This window comes from Scyliorhinus torazame, chromosome 19 (assembly GCF_047496885.1).
Source record: "Scyliorhinus torazame isolate Kashiwa2021f chromosome 19, sScyTor2.1, whole genome shotgun sequence".
Taxonomy (NCBI): Eukaryota; Metazoa; Chordata; class Chondrichthyes; order Carcharhiniformes; family Scyliorhinidae; genus Scyliorhinus; species Scyliorhinus torazame.
Window position 1 is genome coordinate 113,931,505 of NC_092725.1, and position 17,865 is coordinate 113,949,369.

General features: G+C 40.4%; 1 protein-coding gene across 5 annotated transcripts in view; it reads left to right on the plus strand.

The window, feature by feature from the left end:
* The window catches only part of scaf11 (SR-related CTD-associated factor 11), a 112,943-nt gene that overhangs the window by 61,335 nt on the left and 33,743 nt on the right, over positions 1-17,865 (plus strand). For 4 of the 5 annotated variants that reach the window (XM_072485056.1, XM_072485058.1, XM_072485057.1 and 1 more), the window contains 4 exons: positions 6,134-6,237; positions 8,737-8,856; positions 11,293-11,408; positions 13,836-17,486. In XM_072485056.1, coding sequence (XP_072341157.1) covers positions 6,134-6,237; positions 8,737-8,856; positions 11,293-11,408; positions 13,836-17,486 — 3,991 coding nt within the window. Of the gene's footprint in view, positions 1-6,133; positions 6,238-8,736; positions 8,857-11,292; positions 11,450-13,835; positions 17,487-17,865 lie in introns of those variants that run through there. The other variant, XM_072485061.1, reaches the window with a different exon arrangement.

Consider the following 17,865-nt stretch of genomic DNA (forward strand, 5'->3'; position numbering starts at 1 on the left):
TTTGCGGCGATTCTCCGAGCGGCCCGGTGCAAATAGCGCAGCGCTGGTTTCAGGGGGAGAATCGCGTGAGGGGGTCGGGGCCGCGCCCCCGTGATTCTCACACCCGGTGTGGGGGGGGGGGGGGTGGGGGGAGAGAGAATCGCGCCAAGTATTTCCACTGGCAAACTACAAACTTTGGATTTCTTGTCCGCTACCCGTTTCATCACATTTTGTGCAACTTTTAAATATTCTCCAGCCAATTTAATCGTTCCCTGAAATTTGACACGTAATCCAGTAATGTAATTTCCGATTTCTCACTCACCAATATTTCCTTAACCAATTAAAGTAGTTCTCTTACGTCATGACCAAAAATTAGTTCAAAAGTACTAGATTTGGTTGACTCATTAAGTGCATCCCTAATTGCAAACAGTACGAATGGAATTCCTTTATCCCAATCCTCTGGATAATCGTGACAATAAGCCCTCAACATTGTCTTTAATGTCTGATACCTTTCTAACGCTCCCTGCGATTCTGGATGGTACGCAGTTTATTTAAATTGTTTTATTCTAAGCTATCCATAACTTCTTTGAATAACCTCGAGGTAAAATTTGATCCTTGATCTGATTGTATTTCTGTGGGTAGTCCATATCTAGTAAAGAATTCAAGTAACTCCTCCACAATCTTTTTAGCTGTAATATTACGTACTTGAATGGCCTCTGGAAATCTAGTAGACATCCATTATCGTCAAAAGATATTGATTCCCACTTTTTGTTTTAGGACGCGGTCCTACTCAATCAATTAGGACCCTTGTAAAAGGTTCCTCAAATGCTGGAATGGGTATTAAGGGCGCTGGTTTTTGTCACTGCTTGAGGTTTCTCTATCACTTGACATGTGTGACATGATTGACAAAATTTAACTACATCTTTATGTAGTCCAGGCCAATAAAAATGTTTCTGGATTTTAGCTTGAGTTTTCCTTATCCCCAAATGACCTCCCACTGGTACCTAATGTGCAACTCGCAACACCTCCTTTCTATACCCTACCGGCAATACTACTTGATGAACATCTGCCCACTTTTCATCTGCCTGCATATGTAAAGGTCTCCATTTTCTCATCAAGACATCACTTTTACTGGAAGAACACTCTGGTATGCACTCTGATTCCTCTTCCGTCTATGCTTTCTGATACATCCGTTTTATTTCTACATCTTTCTGTTGTAACTCCGCCAATTTTCCTGAACAAACAATATTCGCCTCATCCTCCACCTGTTCTTGTTCTTTTTCAACCATCTGATCAAAAATTGTTTCTGATAATTGCACTTCAATCTCATCTTCACTCTTTGATTCCTCCTCTTGTCTTAACCTGTGACTTTGCGACCTTGTTACCACACAATCCGGAGAAATCCCAGGATATTCGTCCTTCAACACTTCAGTTGTCTGATTTTACACTGGCTTATCAGCCACAGTAGGCATCACTTCCTGCGATCCAGCTATATCATTACCCAAGATAAACTGTATTCCTGGACAAGATAGTTTCCGACTACCACTTCACCACTCTTCACTGGACTTTCCAACCTTACCTTATATAATGGAACGCTGACCCCCTCACCCTGAATTCCACATATTACCACCTTTTCTGGCAATATTCTTCCCAAACTACATAACTCTTCATCTCTTACCATTAAAGATTGACTAGCTCCCGTATGTCTAAAAATTGTGACTTCTTTACCTGCTCCTCCTGATACACATGAGTAAATTTTACCCACAAAAGTAAATTCTTTAATGAGATCTGGCACCTTCTTATCAATCACCTCTTGATCAGGCTGTACAATCTTTTGCACCTCCTTCGCTTCACTTGGGCTTTCCTTTAGACCATATGACATAGGAGCGGAAGTAAGGCCATTCGGCCCATCGAGTCCACTCCACCATTAAATCATGGCTGATTTCAACTCCATTTACCCGCTCTCTCTCCATAGCCCTTAATTCCTCGAGAAATCAAGAATTTATCAACTTCTGTCTTAAAGACACCCAACGTCCCGGCCTCCACCGCCCTCTGTGGCAATGAATTCCACAGACCCACCACTCTGGCTGAAGAAATTTCTCCTCCTCTCTGTTCTAAAGTAACTCCCTTTTATTCTAAGGCTGTGCCCCCGGGTCCTAGTCTCCCCTGCTAATGGAAAAAACTTCCCTACATCCACCCTATCTAAGCCATTCATTATCTTGTAAGTTTCTATTAGATCTCCCCTCAACCTCCTAAACTCCAATGAATATAATCCCAGGATCCTCAGACGTTCATTGTATGTTAGGCCTACCATTCCTGGGATCATCCGTGTGAATCTCCGCTGGACCCGCTCCAGTGCCAGTATGCCCTTCCTGAGGTGTGGGGCCCAAAATTGCTCACAGTATTCTAAATGGGGCCTAACTAATGCTTTATAAAGCTTCAGAAGTGCATCCCTGCTTTTATATTCCAAGCCTCTTGAGATAAATGCCAACATTGCATTTGCTTTCTTAATTACGGACTCAACCTGCAAGTTTACCTTTAGAGAATCCTGGACTAGGACTCCCAAGTCCCTTTGCACTTCAGCATTATGAATTTTGTCACCGTTTAGAAAATAGTCCATGCCTCTATTCTTTTTTCCAAAGTGCAAGACCTCGCATGGCCTAGTTTATTACAGTGAAAACATTTGAAACTTTTCATGTCTCTTCCACCCTCCTGGATTTCTTTTTTAATCTGAGGTACACTCTCCTTATTATCTCCGATCAGATCACCTTTACCTTTACCACTTGAGTATTTCTCATTTCCCCGTTTCTATCCCTCACAGGCTGAAACTGATGTCAGAAACCAAGTTTGATTTATGAACTAATTCATAATCATCTGCCATTTATCTTTTTATCTGATCTATATCTCCCTTTCTCTTTCTTTTTGGTCTGCCTAGGCTATTCTTTCTGTTTTCCTTCTCTCTCTCTCTCTTGCTCTTTCTCTTTCTTTTTCCTCTCTCGCTCTTTCGTATTCAAGCTGCTTTAATTCTTTCTCAGGTTCCATTTCTTTAATTTGTAACTGAATTTTTGCCATTTCCAATGAGTCAAACTGTATCTCAGGCAACTTCAAATGCTTAGCTACCGCCATAATTGCCTCATCTTTTCGCATTTTGTCAGGTAATGTTAACTGCAATGTTTTTGCCAAATCTAACAGTCTGCTTTTCCTCTCTGTCCGTAAGGTACTGCGTGTGACCGTCTCCACCCCCAAAAGCTTCAGAGCGTCTGAAAGAGCCATTGTCCACAACACACTCCCCACTTAAACTAAAATACCACACCTGAAAAGCAACCACAATATGCTCACCCCTCACTATCTTTAAGTTCACTATGTCAATCCATTAGATAGACTTTTATCCTGGACGAGCCCCCAATTTGTTATGGGCCAGGGTTTAGAAAACCCCAAAGTGTATCATGGAGTTCACCTGACCCACAACTTTAACTAGATTGTGGTATGGGGAGCACACGGCCCACTCTACAGGAGTGGTACAGCAGAAATGGAAAAGTATTTTTTAAAGCAAAACAATGTTTCTTCTATGAACTCAAGTTAACCTTTTTAAAACATACAGGGAACATTTTAGCAACCATTAATTCAAATACAACCCCCAAAGAATACAACACTAAGTAATCCTTTAAGCTTTCCTTTTAACATACAAAAGACTTAAAACAGCTTTTACCAGAAGCACATCAGGTTGAAATCACTACTGTTATTAGTTTTAAATCACCAGGATCGACTTACAGTCTTTAGATTATAGAGAGAGAATCTAATACACCTTCTGGCTGTGACTGAAGCTATCCAGCTCTGAAAACGAAACTAAAACACACCCTGCAGCAAACAGCCTAAAACAAAAGTAAAAATCTGACAGACAGCCCAGCTCCACCCACTCTCTGACATCACTGCAGTAATTAAACACCCATTTCTTAAAGATACTCACTAAAGATACTTATATACACACCCATTTATAAGCACCCATTTCCCAAAGGTACTTTCACATTACACAACATTAAAAAAATATTTGGGTGCATCACTTCCCTGTCGAGCCACCTATTATAATAAGGATACAATGAGCATATTTACTTTCATGTACTGACTATCTGGTATAATTTCCTATCTGCTGTTTTGTACAGTTACACAATAGATTGCAAATGAAGGATGTTGATGTTCTCCAAAAATAAGATTGTCCCTACAAATCCATTGAATATCCCTGTAAAATTCCTGTAACAATACCTCAATACCTTGGTTTCAATGCATGCTGCAGGAGCAGTTTGTCAAGACATGTTGCAGGACAAGCATAATTGGTGCTACTAAATAATAAATACTGTCAAGTAGTCACACTTGCTGATTCCAAAGCTGGCGCTTTATTTTAAATAACAGTGTTCGGTGTCATTTTAAATGCTCTTGGTGCATTTTTGAAAGTTTTATTTTTATATTCTCGGGGATCACTGGCAATGCTGCCATTTAATTGCCAAGTCCTAGTTGCCCGGATAAATTGGTGGTTGGCCATCTTCTTAAACCATTGCATCAGCAAGTTCCAGCAACACAAAGAGGTTACTTCAGAGGGCATGTAAGACACAACCATGTTGATGTTTGGTGGAGTGATACATAGGTCAGACCTATAGGGACCACTGGTTTTCTATCCTAAGGGACATTAGTGAACTAATTGTGTTTTTACAACAGTCTGACAGAACCTATTGCACTAGTATCAATGTAATTTAACTTTGAGAAACATAAATTAATAGGAGGAAGACAAATTATTGTTTAACATTTTTAATTAATTTTTTTAAATGAAGAAAGTTGTCCCCATTTCGATTTTAAATAGCCAATTCCTTTTTCTGAGACTGACCCTGTGTGCTAGATTCTGCAGTCCATTGAAACAGTTTCTCAGCATCTGTCCTGTCAAGTTCTTACAAATTTTAATGTGATCACCTCTCATTCTTCTAAACTACAGGGAATACAGGCCTAGCCTACTCAATCTTTTCTCTTAGGACAGTCCGCTCATCCCAAGAACCAGCCCAGTGAAACTTCACTGCACTCCCCCTATGTCCTTCCTTAGGTAAGGGGACCAAGACTGCACGCACTACTCCAGCTGTGACCTCGCCAATGCTCTATTATTGTAAAAATACATCTTTACTCTTCTGCTCCAATCCCTTATAAGAAAGTTCTGTTACATATTTGTCTCCCTAATTGCTTGCTGCATCTAAATGTTAATTTTCTGTGATTCCTATAAAAGTCATTCTGAATGCAAATATTTCCCAATTTCTCCCAATTCAAAAAAATGCACTGTTTTTTACTTATCCTACCAAACTAGATAACTTTGCACTTTGCCTAATTGTATTCCATCTGCAGTGCACTTGTTCACTCATCCAACCTGTCTACATCCCTAGGCTGCCTCTTTGCAACTTCACCAATTACCTTTCTTACCTCGCTTTGTATCGTCAGCAACCTCAGTCACCTCATCCAAGTCATTAATATAGATAGTACCTTGGCCTCAGTTATTTACAGGTCATCGTGGTACCCTGGTAGTTACATACAGCCTCTCAACCTAAAAATATCCAGTTTATCCATAATCTCTGTTTCCTGTCCATTTACTAATATGCAACGCATACTAATACTCCAATCCCGAGTCCAGGTTTAATGTAATGACTTCTTGTGTGGCACCTTATTAAATGCTTTTGAAAAATCCAAATTGCCGAACATCCTATACAAAGGACTACTGTTTTCCCTGTAGCTATTTCCTGCCACATGTCAGATTCGATCAGAAAGCTCATTGCTCGCTGCATATCACATAACTGTTACATCACAGCTCACTTTTTGTATACATGCATGTTGTTTCTTAGTGTGTGCAGTGGAGGCAAGTCACTATGCTTTATGGGGCAATTTCATCTCGCAGCCAGAAACCGTGTTTTAGTAACTGCTGTGTGAGCACCATGGATAGAGAGTTTGAAAGTTGACTTTGGCTCATAAAGGGGACGGTTGGCACATTGCAATCTGGTCTCGCCATTCTATAATTTTTTCGAATGTGTGAAGAAAAGCTAGTTTGCTTTGTGTATTTGCACATCTCACTTCCAAGTTACAATAAATTTGCTTTTTTTTTCACAAAGTTACCCTTTTGCCTCAATAGATCAACAGAAAAACATGTTACCAGCTGTGTGTGAGGAATGATCTCAACAGTTTCTGTCCTCAATATGAGAAGTCGGAGATGTCCCATTCCCAGGCTGAAGACTGGTAAATCTCATTGCTAAGTTAAGGTTACTCAGCTTATTGAAGTTGCAAAACTATAGAGTTAAAGAGAATAGTCTTGCCTGCTAAGGCTTCTAAACACTTTTTAAGGTGTGTTAATCGTGTAAAACTTGTTTTTCTAATACATGAAGCCTGCTGGTGTTCTCGGTCTGCTTCATTTGTACATTGTAAAATGATGAAGCGACTATGGCAGAAATTGCACACTTTGTTTGCACATCTCACTTTGCATGTTCCAATAAATTAGCTTTTTCTTTTCATAAGTATTCTATTTTGCTTCAATGGGGCAATTGACAAGTCACCATTTATTTTAAAAAGTAAGACTTGAAGTGCAGGAGGTGTCTGATGCTTTTAAACCTTTTAAAGTCTTGAAAGAAAAATAATCAAATGGTGTGAAAAGAAGTCAGTGCAATTTTTATTGTCCTTTCAAAAAACAAACTGAAAAAAATAAACTTTTGCTGTGACAGGGCATATGATTTGAATAGACTGGCCCATTTAGTTTTTGTATAATTCAAAAGGTAAGTTTCTGAGATTGCCTTAAGTTGAATGCAAATGTTCTATTTAGAATTAATGAGTTAAATGCAATTGTGCAATCAGGGTATCAGTAAGTGAAGTTAAGGGGGAGTTTTTCAACAACAGCTTGCATTTATGTAGCACCTTTGATGAAGTGAAATGTGCTCGTCTACTTCAGAAGAGCATTTCCGATTAAATTTGACACCGGGCAAAAGAGTGGGGGAACCAAAAGCTTGGTCAATTTGGTAGTTTCTTTAAAAAAAAACTATCATGTTTTTCCATTTGTTTTACAATAAACGCAACAAAATAACAAACAAAATCAGGTTTAGAACAGAAATTGTTATAGCAAACATAGGAATAAGCAAGACAGGATAAATTCATGACAGTATACTTAAGAAACCGATGCCTTTGGTTTATATAATGGATCAATTCAACAATGGATCAACAAATTGAGTGTGAGAAAGGAAGAACAGTTCCGGATGCTTGCCTTTATGTATTGCGATGTCGAGACGAGCAAACTGAAATGCAGTAGCTCATGGAAATACCAACAGGAGTAAGTCAGCCAATGTGGAGCCTATGAATTTTAGATAGGGGTCCCATACTTTACAGGATGCATCAAACTTCGAACAGATCGCAGAGGTCAGGAATTCTATCGGGATGCATTCCATAATTAGCCTATGCCAAATCTGGATTTAAGAATATTTGTCACTGATCCAGAAGCATGCAATGGTCAGCATATTGTACAGCCTTTATTCTGTTAGAATCAGTAATTCTCCAATCCGGATGACCCAGAATCAGGAACACCGGATTAGTCACCAGAGGCGCGATTCTCCTGTTACAGACTATATGTTGCAACTGAAAAACCAGAGTGATTCCTGCTGGTGCTCGAAGCAAACCTGACATGCCATTCAATGGCACTTAGAAATTAATTTACGCAGGATCAGAGTTTCAGGGCCACTCAGTGGCACACTGGGCACTCGATGGACCCGAGAAGGATGGGACCTAATCTCTCTGACAAGTCTCGCACCTCCGAGATCGGAGCACTGTTTCTAAAAGACGCCCCAATCTCAGAATGCTGCTGCACTCCCCTCCCCAGATCGCTGCAAAGCCCCCCTCTCCCTTCAGGCCCTACCACTTGGCAGTGCCAACCTGGCATTCAGGTTGGCAAGGGGGCGAGTATCCCCTCTACACTTTCCTCCAGGGTGCCAAGGGCGAGGTGGGGGTCAGGGAAGCTTGGGCTGGGCAGTAGGGGCTCAGTTCGAGGGACTGGCCCGCCTTCATTTTATGGCAAGCAAACTTTACTACTACAGTCCCATAAATTACCCCCATCTCTCCTCTTCAATATTGATTTCCAAGTCCTTTTCCCAAGACTGCAAAGCACCCAACGTGCTAATGCTGGATCTGAAATTTGCTAATCAAATGTTCAGGCTCCACAGAATTCAGGATTCTTTCCACAGGGGTAATTGAGGAGTCAACATAAAGTGGTCCACTAAATTGGTAGGTTTTAAGGAACGACTTAAAGAAGGAGAGAGGCATAGAAAGGTGATGAGGATTAGGGAAGGAATTTCAGAGCTTAAGGCCTAGGCTGCTGAAGGCACAGTCACCAATGGTGGAAGAAAAGGAATCAGGTGTACATCGGGTCAGACTCAGAGAGGCGCAGAGTTGTAGAGCTGGAGAGGATTACAGAGGCTGGGAGGGACAAGGGTTTTGAGCACAAGGATGAGAAGTTTGTTATCAAAGCATTGTCGGATTTCATATGGAGTAAAATGGAACATTTTCACCAAGAAATAAAATGTGACAGATGGCTAGTTTAAAGGAAGTACGCTGGTGGGAGGTGTAGAGACTGGAGAGGGGCACAAGTTTAATTTAACTAGTGTTTCTGCAACTGGATGGGAAACATTGACTATACTAGGGTGAGTTGAATTCTACATTTTATTCTTAACCACTTGAACCTTTTTTATCTGTTTTTTGTAGCACAGAGTTTGTTGACATGTATGAAATTTCACCACTAATCAGACAGAAGAGAAGAGGACCCGAATCACTTAGATTGCTATGGCGAGCTGCTTCCACTGCTCTTACAACAGGAATACTGAGGTATAAACCAGGGTGAAGTTGAAGTTCAATTATCAGTTACAAACTGTTTTTAATGCCCATTAGTTATTCTGACAAATCATATTATCCAAATGTCTCAACTGGCTTAGACTAAGTTCCTTCTCAACCAAATAAACTCCCTGATGCAAGACTTCTAATTTCTTGCCTGATTAGCATATCAGTTGCATATCTCTTGTCTATGTTTCTTTTATTATTTTAAAGTCTTACTACAAAGCAAACTCAGTTTCCTCATCTTTATCCATCTTCGTGATTATCTGTAAGAGCTTTTGCCGTAATAGGAGACTAACGTCTGCCAGGGCGGTCAACAACTTTTTAAAATTCACATCTATTGTGTTCCTGGTGAGCCAGAGCATTTGATGCCGTAATTGCTGATTCATCGAACTATTATACAGCACAAAATTCCCCCTCGGACACATCCACAATTCCCCAATAGTTCAGTAGGTTTATTAATTGAGTAGCTGAATCATACAGACTTGGAAGGTTTTAGTTTGAGGTATCTCCTCTCAACAAATGTGGTGCTGGGGCTTCCTATAATAGGCCTGGACTGTGGCGAGGATAATAAGCCTGTTCTTCTGCACTACCTTGGAGCTCCTTTACTACTGGAAAGCTGCTAACAAAGGTGAATGAGGCCCAGAGACTAATTTAAGAAATAGATGGATCCGTTAATGGTAGCTGGTAGGATTTATACTCTATATTGAAGGGTATCTTGGTCTGAGCTGATCCCTGTGACTCAGCTAGGAGTACTGACCCAAGAAGTAACTAAAACTGTCTTTCTAATCCAAGATAATGTGAATATTGACAGTTTAGAAGGATATAAAGGCATTGGAGAGGTTGCAGAGAAGAAATGTAAGGGAATACATATCAAGAAAGGATTGACAGGATGGATGTTTCCTCTTGAATTAATAGAGGTCTTTAAAATTATGAAAAGTTTGATAGCGTGGATACAGAGAGATGTGAGGAAGCGCAATGACTAGAGACCATGGATATAAAATAGTCGCCAAGAAACCCATTAAGGAATTCAGAGAAACCTCTTCACCTAAAGAGTGATAAGAATGTGGAAATCGGGAGCACAGCAAGTGGCTGAAGTGAATAGCGTAGCTGTATTTATAGGGAAACCAGACAAGTATTTGAAGGAGAAAGGAATGGATGGTTACAATGGTAGATCTAGGTGGGAAATGATGGGAGAAGGCTCAAGTGGAGCATAAACAGGCATGAACTGTTTGTGTCAAGTGGCCTGTTTCTGTGCCATATATCCTATGTAGTCCAACGTGAGATGAGTGCTTTTAGCATGGGCTAAAACGGCAGCAGTATGTCAGTGGTATCGCTCTTCTAAGACCTTTTAGAAGAAGGCTTTTGGGTCAAATCCCATATGGGAAATTTGTGTAACCAATAGGTTAATGCTTCAGTGCATAAGTGAGAGTTTGTCAGAGCTGTCGTCACTCTGCTCCAACTCTTTGCCATTTCAAGTGAGTGTGAAATATCTCACAGCACTGGTCAAAGAAGAGCAGGGAAGTCTTCTGGGTGTCCTGGCCAACATTTATCCCCTCAACCAGCATATCTATATCAGATTATCTGGTCAATTATCGGAGTGCTGTTTGTGGGATCTTGTCATGTGCAGAGAGACTGCCTTGCCTCCTTAAATTGTAACAGTTACCAAGACTCTGAATTGTTTACAATGTCCTGAGGTTGTGTAAAGTGCTGGAAAATTGTGTCCACAATGTGATGTTGTTTACAGTGTTTAATCAGTGAGTATGCCAAAGTTTATTTATCGTGCTGTGGTATTTACCGATTTACCCAGTAGTCAAGTGTCTGGCAGTCTCTTCAAATTATGAAGTTTTGAAATATTGAATTTTCTGTCGTGTACAACTTTTGCCTTCCACAAACTAAAATATTTTACCAACAGTGCCTTAAAGATCATTGATGTTCGTGAGATCATTAGTAAATGCTCAAAGGAGACGGGGCACCATTGCGGCCCAGTTCAGAGCCATTATCATTTATAATTAGTTCTGTAATTCACACTTTCACCTTGAATTTTGTGACCTTGCAAATCAGCTAAAGGCGTAAAGTCAGCATTAAATGCTTTCTGAAAGCCAATATGCTTAATGTCCAATAATTTTCTATGGCATGGCTTACTATTCGTAAAGCCACATTTGTATAGATATCTTGCCTTTTCTGGACACTATAGCAGGGGTCTGTTAAACAGTTTAAGCCTTTTTATAGGTCTGATTTGTGTTGCTTTGTTGATTTTTGTGACATGTGGAAACAGTATCATGTGGATCGCCTTGCGTAAATCTAGAGTAGCCGTTTGACCATTTGAAACTTAATTGGATCTACAGAGATCAAGTTCTTGAACCAGTACAACTTCCTTTGCCCCACATGTAGAAAAAGAAAATACAATATTTTTTGATTATTTTACAGATGTGGAATCGACTTCAGTTCTATTGAATATGATGAAGCAGCAACCGCTCTCCCTCTGCGAGATCTGATGTCAGAAACTCCATTTCCATCAAATCTGCTTGCACTGGGACGTTCTGGTGAGATTCTTATTTCCAACTCAAAGACAACCCCTATCTAGGTACTTCCTAATTTTAAAACCTCTATGGTTTGCACTGTTCAATATTTATGCTTCAAACTTATACACCCAAAATTGGGAGTGTTTTGTTAGCAGCTATTTAAAATAATTTTTCCAATTTTTGATCTTTTACGGCTTCATTCTGCTTAATTACTTTGAATTTTTCAATCTCAATTTCTCAAACTTTTTAACCATTAAGTGAGGTTAGATACGAAATAGATAGTCTTGTAAACTCATTTGTTCCAAGCCTGCTGTCAAGTTTAGAAAATCCGTTCAGTCCAAATGAAATAAAAGGACAGTGGAAAAAACTCTTTTTCCAAACTTGATAAATGCCTTTAAGTCTTTGAAATTAGAGATTTAACTGTAAAATAACATGGTTTCATTTCTCTAAAACTGCCCTGTGAATACTAAATATAATGCTTCCCCTCTAATGGAATAAATAAAGCATAACTACAGGTGTAGTAATATCAGACCTGCTCAATTTGAGGATGAGATTCAATCAATTGCATGCTTTAGGTAGCAGGTTTACTGACTGCCTGGGTGTAAAGTAACAGAAACCATGATGGTAGACCAGCCAAAAAGGCTATAGTCAATGCAAATAGACACAGGAAGTTATGCATAGGGAATATGTTTATTAATTGTTAGATTGCGTGCACATTTTTGTAGAACTTTCTTTGTCATCAGATAATATGTTTATTCATTTTAATATCTTTATTTGTGGGGAGAAGTTATTGTAGCGGTAATGACACTCAACTAGTAATCCAGAGGTCAAAGAGAAAATGCTGAAAAATCTCAGCAGTCTGGCAGCATCTGTAGGGAGAGAAAAGAGCTAATGTTTCGAGTCCAGATTACCCTTTGTCAAAGCTGGATATGGGGTCATCTGGACTCGAAACGTTAGCTCTTTTCTCTCCCTACAGATGCTGCCAAACCTGCTGAGATTTTCCAGCATTTTCTCTTTGGTTTCAGCATCCGCAGTAATTTGCTTTTACCCAGCAATCCAGATGTCCCAGTTCATGGGATACGGGTCACACCTCACAATGCTCTTTGGTGGAAATGAATAAATGAATAACAATCTGGAATTGAAAGCTGGTCTCGGTAATGGTGACCATCACAACTACGATTGGTGTACAACCCCTCTGGTTCGCTAATGTCCTCTCGGGAAAGAAATCTGCCATCCTTACCTGGTCTAGTCTACACATGACTCCAGACCCACAATAATGTGGTTCACTCTTAACTGTTCTCTGCCCAGCAGGCCGCTCAGTTCAAGGGCAATCAAGGGCAACAAATGCTGGCCTGAAGAAAATAAATTAAAATTTCTATCCAGCCCTTGAGTAAATATATTCAATTTGCATTCATACAGCACTCAGGCATGTCTTTTAAATGTTAGTGTTTTGCATAGATTGCACTATTTTGAATAGGTGTGGCTCCTGCCATGGACATGCACAGCAGGATTTCGCACACACAAAGGACTTGAATGCCCAAAGGAAGAATGTAGGCTAGGACACAGACCATTTACCTGTCCCTTTTCAAATAGCATGTATAATCTTGTGCTCATATGAAAAGGCTGGTATGATATCAACTTAGCATAACCCAATATTGCCATGCACTTTTGATACTGCACTTCAGTGTCACCCTAGATAATGCTCTGAAGTATTAGTTCGCTATTAGAATCTGCAGACTTCCAACCAGAGACAAGGGAACTAACAAGTCTCCCAAGAACACAATTGTGTTCAGAAGGCAGGTTAACAAAATTGGATAAATAAGCATTACTGTATTGATTTCTTTTCGAGGGCATAATGGTGTAATGCATTAGCAAATAGTAATTTCACCTTTAAGACATAGGTTTTCCTGTTCCAGCTACTAGTGATGGAGTTTCCTCTCTTTGCCAGATGCATTTGTCCTAGGTGAATTAAGTTTGCGAAATGTCAATCCAGTTCCTAAAGGGCATGTTCTTACATTGCTAAACTGCTCTTAAATTAGCAATGTCACTCAACACAAAGATGGGTGATGTGAGTAGGAAGTTGGAATGCTCTACTGAGATTGAGTTTAAGCAACTGATACGGATCTATCATTGACTGTATCTAACCTGGAGAGTTTGAAGTAAGAAAGTGTTTCTTTCCCAACACTGATATCCCATGCTATGCCGCGCATGCACCCACCCCCACCTACTCTTGCTGTCTGAAGCTCCTTTTTGCCATGAGTTGGGAATGAGAAATAGAACTTTGAGGGATTCTTTATAAAACTAACAAGTTTCCTTTTGTAGTGTTTTAAAGTTAATCAGCAAGTGGGCATTTTCTCAGTTTATAAAATAGCTTTCAGTAAAGTAACAATATTATAATGCTTGCATCAGGAGACCATAATTGATTGAATGCTATTTATTTTTATCCAGTTCATTTTCCTGGAAAGAAGTGTGCACTTGCAGGCACCAGAGGCGGTGGAGAGAAAAAGAATATATCTGGAGCATCTGGTAGTACTAATGCAGGGAATAATGAAGCTTCTCAAGGCAGAAGAAGATCAATGCGTATCAGCAAAGCAGAAAAATTGGACAAATCTGCCAGCTCTACTCAAAAGCCTCAGTCAAGCCCAGGTACCTCAGTTCCTAAAACATCTCCAGAATGTGGAGGAACTCCACCTAAAAGAGGTGGAAAGCAAAAGGCAAAAAGGAAATCTGAGACAGAACAAAGCAAAATTCCTCCTGATAAAAAGAAAACCAGAGTTACTCGTAGTTCCTATAAGCAATCTAGTTCTAGTAGTTCCGACCCAAATGATAGTCCCTTTGTCAGTGAAACTGAATATCAGCCCCAACCGCCTAATGAAAAGCTGTTGACAAACCTGGATAATAGTGATGCAAGCCAAGTATCACCTGATGATTGTGGTGAATGCATTACATCAATGACGGACAATGAGGAAGAAAATAACGAAAAGGAACGTGATTGTGGCGAATACATTACATCAATGGAGAAGGATAATGAGGAAGAAAATAATGAAAAGGAATGTGATTGTGTAGAAAATAAAAACTCTTCTGTCAATGAAGAAAACTGTGCAGCAATCACTGACCAGATTAATATTGAAGACTCAGGAAACTCACATCTTTCGCCTACTGATGATAAAAATTGTGGAAGTAGTGTGGAAAATACCTCAGGAAACTCCACGGATCACAGCGACAAAGAAACGTTTGCAAATGAACAGAGTAGTTCAAAAAATGGAATTTGTTCTCTCAGTGAAGATGCAACCTCTGTTGATGTGACTAATAGCGATCAAGGCATTGGTGAGATAAAATATCTTGGAAGCCCATCAAATGAAGATTGGACTGAAATGGAAAATAAAGCACTTGTAGAAGGTCAAAATCCTGAAAAATATGAAACAGTAGAATTTACAGAAACAATGGAGAATTCTGAACCCGTACCTGCTTGTGAGGGTAATACACCGTCAAATGAAGATAGTGCTGAGATGGAAAATAAGGCACTTGTAGAAGATCAAAATCCTGAACAATATGAAACAGTAGAACTAACCGAAACAATGGAGAATCCTGAACAAGTACCTGCTTGTGAAGGTAAAATCGAAAAGCAGTCACCTGTTAAAAGTCCAGAACAAAGTGCTGTCAGTACCCCCCCCAAAAGTAAAATGTCTTCAGAGAGTATCATTTCTGAGCAATTGAAGGAAATGGAATCTGCAGAAGTTAAAGATGGTTCAGATGAAGAAAACCATACATCTGACTGTAAAAGTGACATTGCTGGAGAGTCATTTGTTGAAGTTCCTGGAAAATCCATGGACAATAGTGACCTGGTGAGCAAAATGTCTTTAAAGAATATCAACCCTGAGATATTCAAAAAAATGGGACCTCTGAAGGTTTTGTGTGTGGAGAAAACATCTGATTCTAAAAGTTTTATTGTCCAACAGTACGCAGAAACTCCCGAAATATTTATGGAGAATAACAACTCAAAGAGTGAAAAAGCCTCCGAGGATATAAAAACTGAGCAATTTGAGATGGGCTCCACAAAGGCTATAGGTGTACCTGAGCAGATATCAGATTGTAAGACTGATACTGGTCAGCAGTCATCGGTTCAAGATCCTGGTAAGTTCATGGAGAATGACAACTTGAAAGGTGAATTCAGTTTTGGGAATATTAAAGCTGAGCAATTTGAGATAGACCTGGAGCAAGGTTTAAGTAAACCGTCACCAGCACCTGATAGTAAAAATGATATTGACCAGCCATTATCCGATCACAGAGCTAGAAACATTTCACAGGGTGAAAGCTTAAAAAGAGTAATCTCAGATGAACCTGATCACAATCAGATGACTGCAGAGATCCATGAAGCCTCTGATGATAAAAGGACCAAATCTGCATTGTTTAGTGATGGGACGGGCAGTAGTAGTGCTGTGGACTTTAATGCAGACAACACTGAAGTCGTGGCTATGGAATGCGATTCACCCATCAATGACCACCAAGTGTCAGAAGGTGAACATGAATCTCAAAAAACATCAAAAGTAAATGAAGTCAGTTCTGCTTTCTCTGTTGGTGCTGATCACACAATCTTGATGCCAGATAGCACTGTTGAAAATACCAACAAAGAGAGCGCAGTGCAAGGACCTCCTGAAATTGAACTTAAGAAAAACGTAGAACTGAAAGGAATAGATGTGCCACGTCGCAAATCTAGATTCCATGCCGCAACCACAACTTGGTCTCCAGAAAGGGAAAGAAAAGTAGAACAAAAGAGATCCAGGTCCAAGTCGCTAGAACGTTCCGGGTCTGGATCCAGATCACAACGAAAGTCCCGGTCCCAGTCACGGGGCCAGTCTGTGTCCAAATTGCGAGGAAGGTCCAGGTCGCGAGGACGGTCCCGCTCCAGGTCGCGAGGGCGGTCCGTCTCCAGATCGCGAGGGCGGTCCGGCTCCAAGTCTCGAGGGCGGTCCGGCTCCAAGTCGCGAGGGCGGTCCGGCTCCAAGTCGCGAGGGCGGTCCGGTTCCAGATCGCGGGGACGGTCCAGGTCCAGATCACGAGGACGGTCAAAATCAGGAGGAAGATCCAGCTCCAAGTTAAGGGGAAGATCCAGGTCCAGGTCAGGAGGTAAAGACCATCATAGTCATTCAGACAAGCCTGTACTTGAAAGAAATCGTTCAAAAGGAGATGACAGTGACCGAAGCAACCAAGCTTCTCCATCCCCCAGAAAAAAATCCAGGTCTCCCAGTAAAGAGAGAGACAAGGAAGAGCCCTCAAGTGAAGTTGAGAAGAGGGAAGCTGAAGCAGAAAGAGGAAGAAAAATTAGAGTACGCTCTAGGTCAAGATCTAGATCCAGAAAAAGATATGATTCTGGAGACAAAGAAGAGCAAGTTAGTTTTTCTCCAGGAAGAAGAGACCGATACATGGATGACAACTGGAGAAATATTCGAGGAAAGGAGAGACCCAGAATGAATGACCGGGGAAGACCAAGAGGATATGATAGATTCAGGAATGATAGTAGGAGTAGAGAATTTCCACAAACTAACAGATACCCAGATGAACAGTCAACTCTAAGTACTAATGAGTATATAGATGACAGGAATCCTGATTGGGTGATGGAACAATTGCAGGCACCTTCTGATGTCAGTATGAGAGAAAATGAATACAGGAATGATGTCAAATGGGAAGAAAATAGATACGAAAGGGATGATTCTTGGGGTAATAGGAACTTTGGTTGGAAACGTGGTCGTGGACATTTTCGGGGAGGCTCCTTTCATGGTGACCAAAGCGAACTGCCATGGCAGAACCGACGGCCAAACTTCTCAGGCGAGCAAAATAATTCCGGGAAATACCAAGGAACTGGACCCCGTAGGTATAACGACCACCAGCAAAATAGATGGCGAGGGCGAGGTGATTCAAATGCATCTTCTGAAGTCCGTGACCGTTCTGGATGGTCCTCTTTCTCCAGTTGGAATGCAAGGAAAACTCTGCCAGCAGATGTCCAAAATTACTACGCCAATAGGGGAAGGCAGGCTTCAAGTGCGCAGTCCAGCTGGCGAGGGCCTGAGGAGGAACAGTACCAGGCTCCGGCAGAGCAAGGTATGTATTTTTGTTATAGATTACTTTTTGAAAACTTCAAAAAACCTCTTGAAATGTTGTGTGGTGCTAGTTATGTTAATTATTGTTATAACTGCTGAAGTGTGTTTTTGGAGAAAATGTTGCTGGTTGCTTTTTAAAAAAAAAATTAAGACTCTTTATCAAACACCATATTTACAATTTATGAGCAAGAATAAAATGAAAATTGAAACTTGACTTTGTTTTCTACAAAGGAACATGATTTCTGTAGCTTTTGGTGACAAGGGATTTGCTGTTATTTTTAATGCTGACTGCAAAATATTGTCTTTCCTGAATTTTAACTTACGAAGTGTTTGATCAAGGAAATAAATCTATTTTTCAGAATCACACAGGATTGTTACCT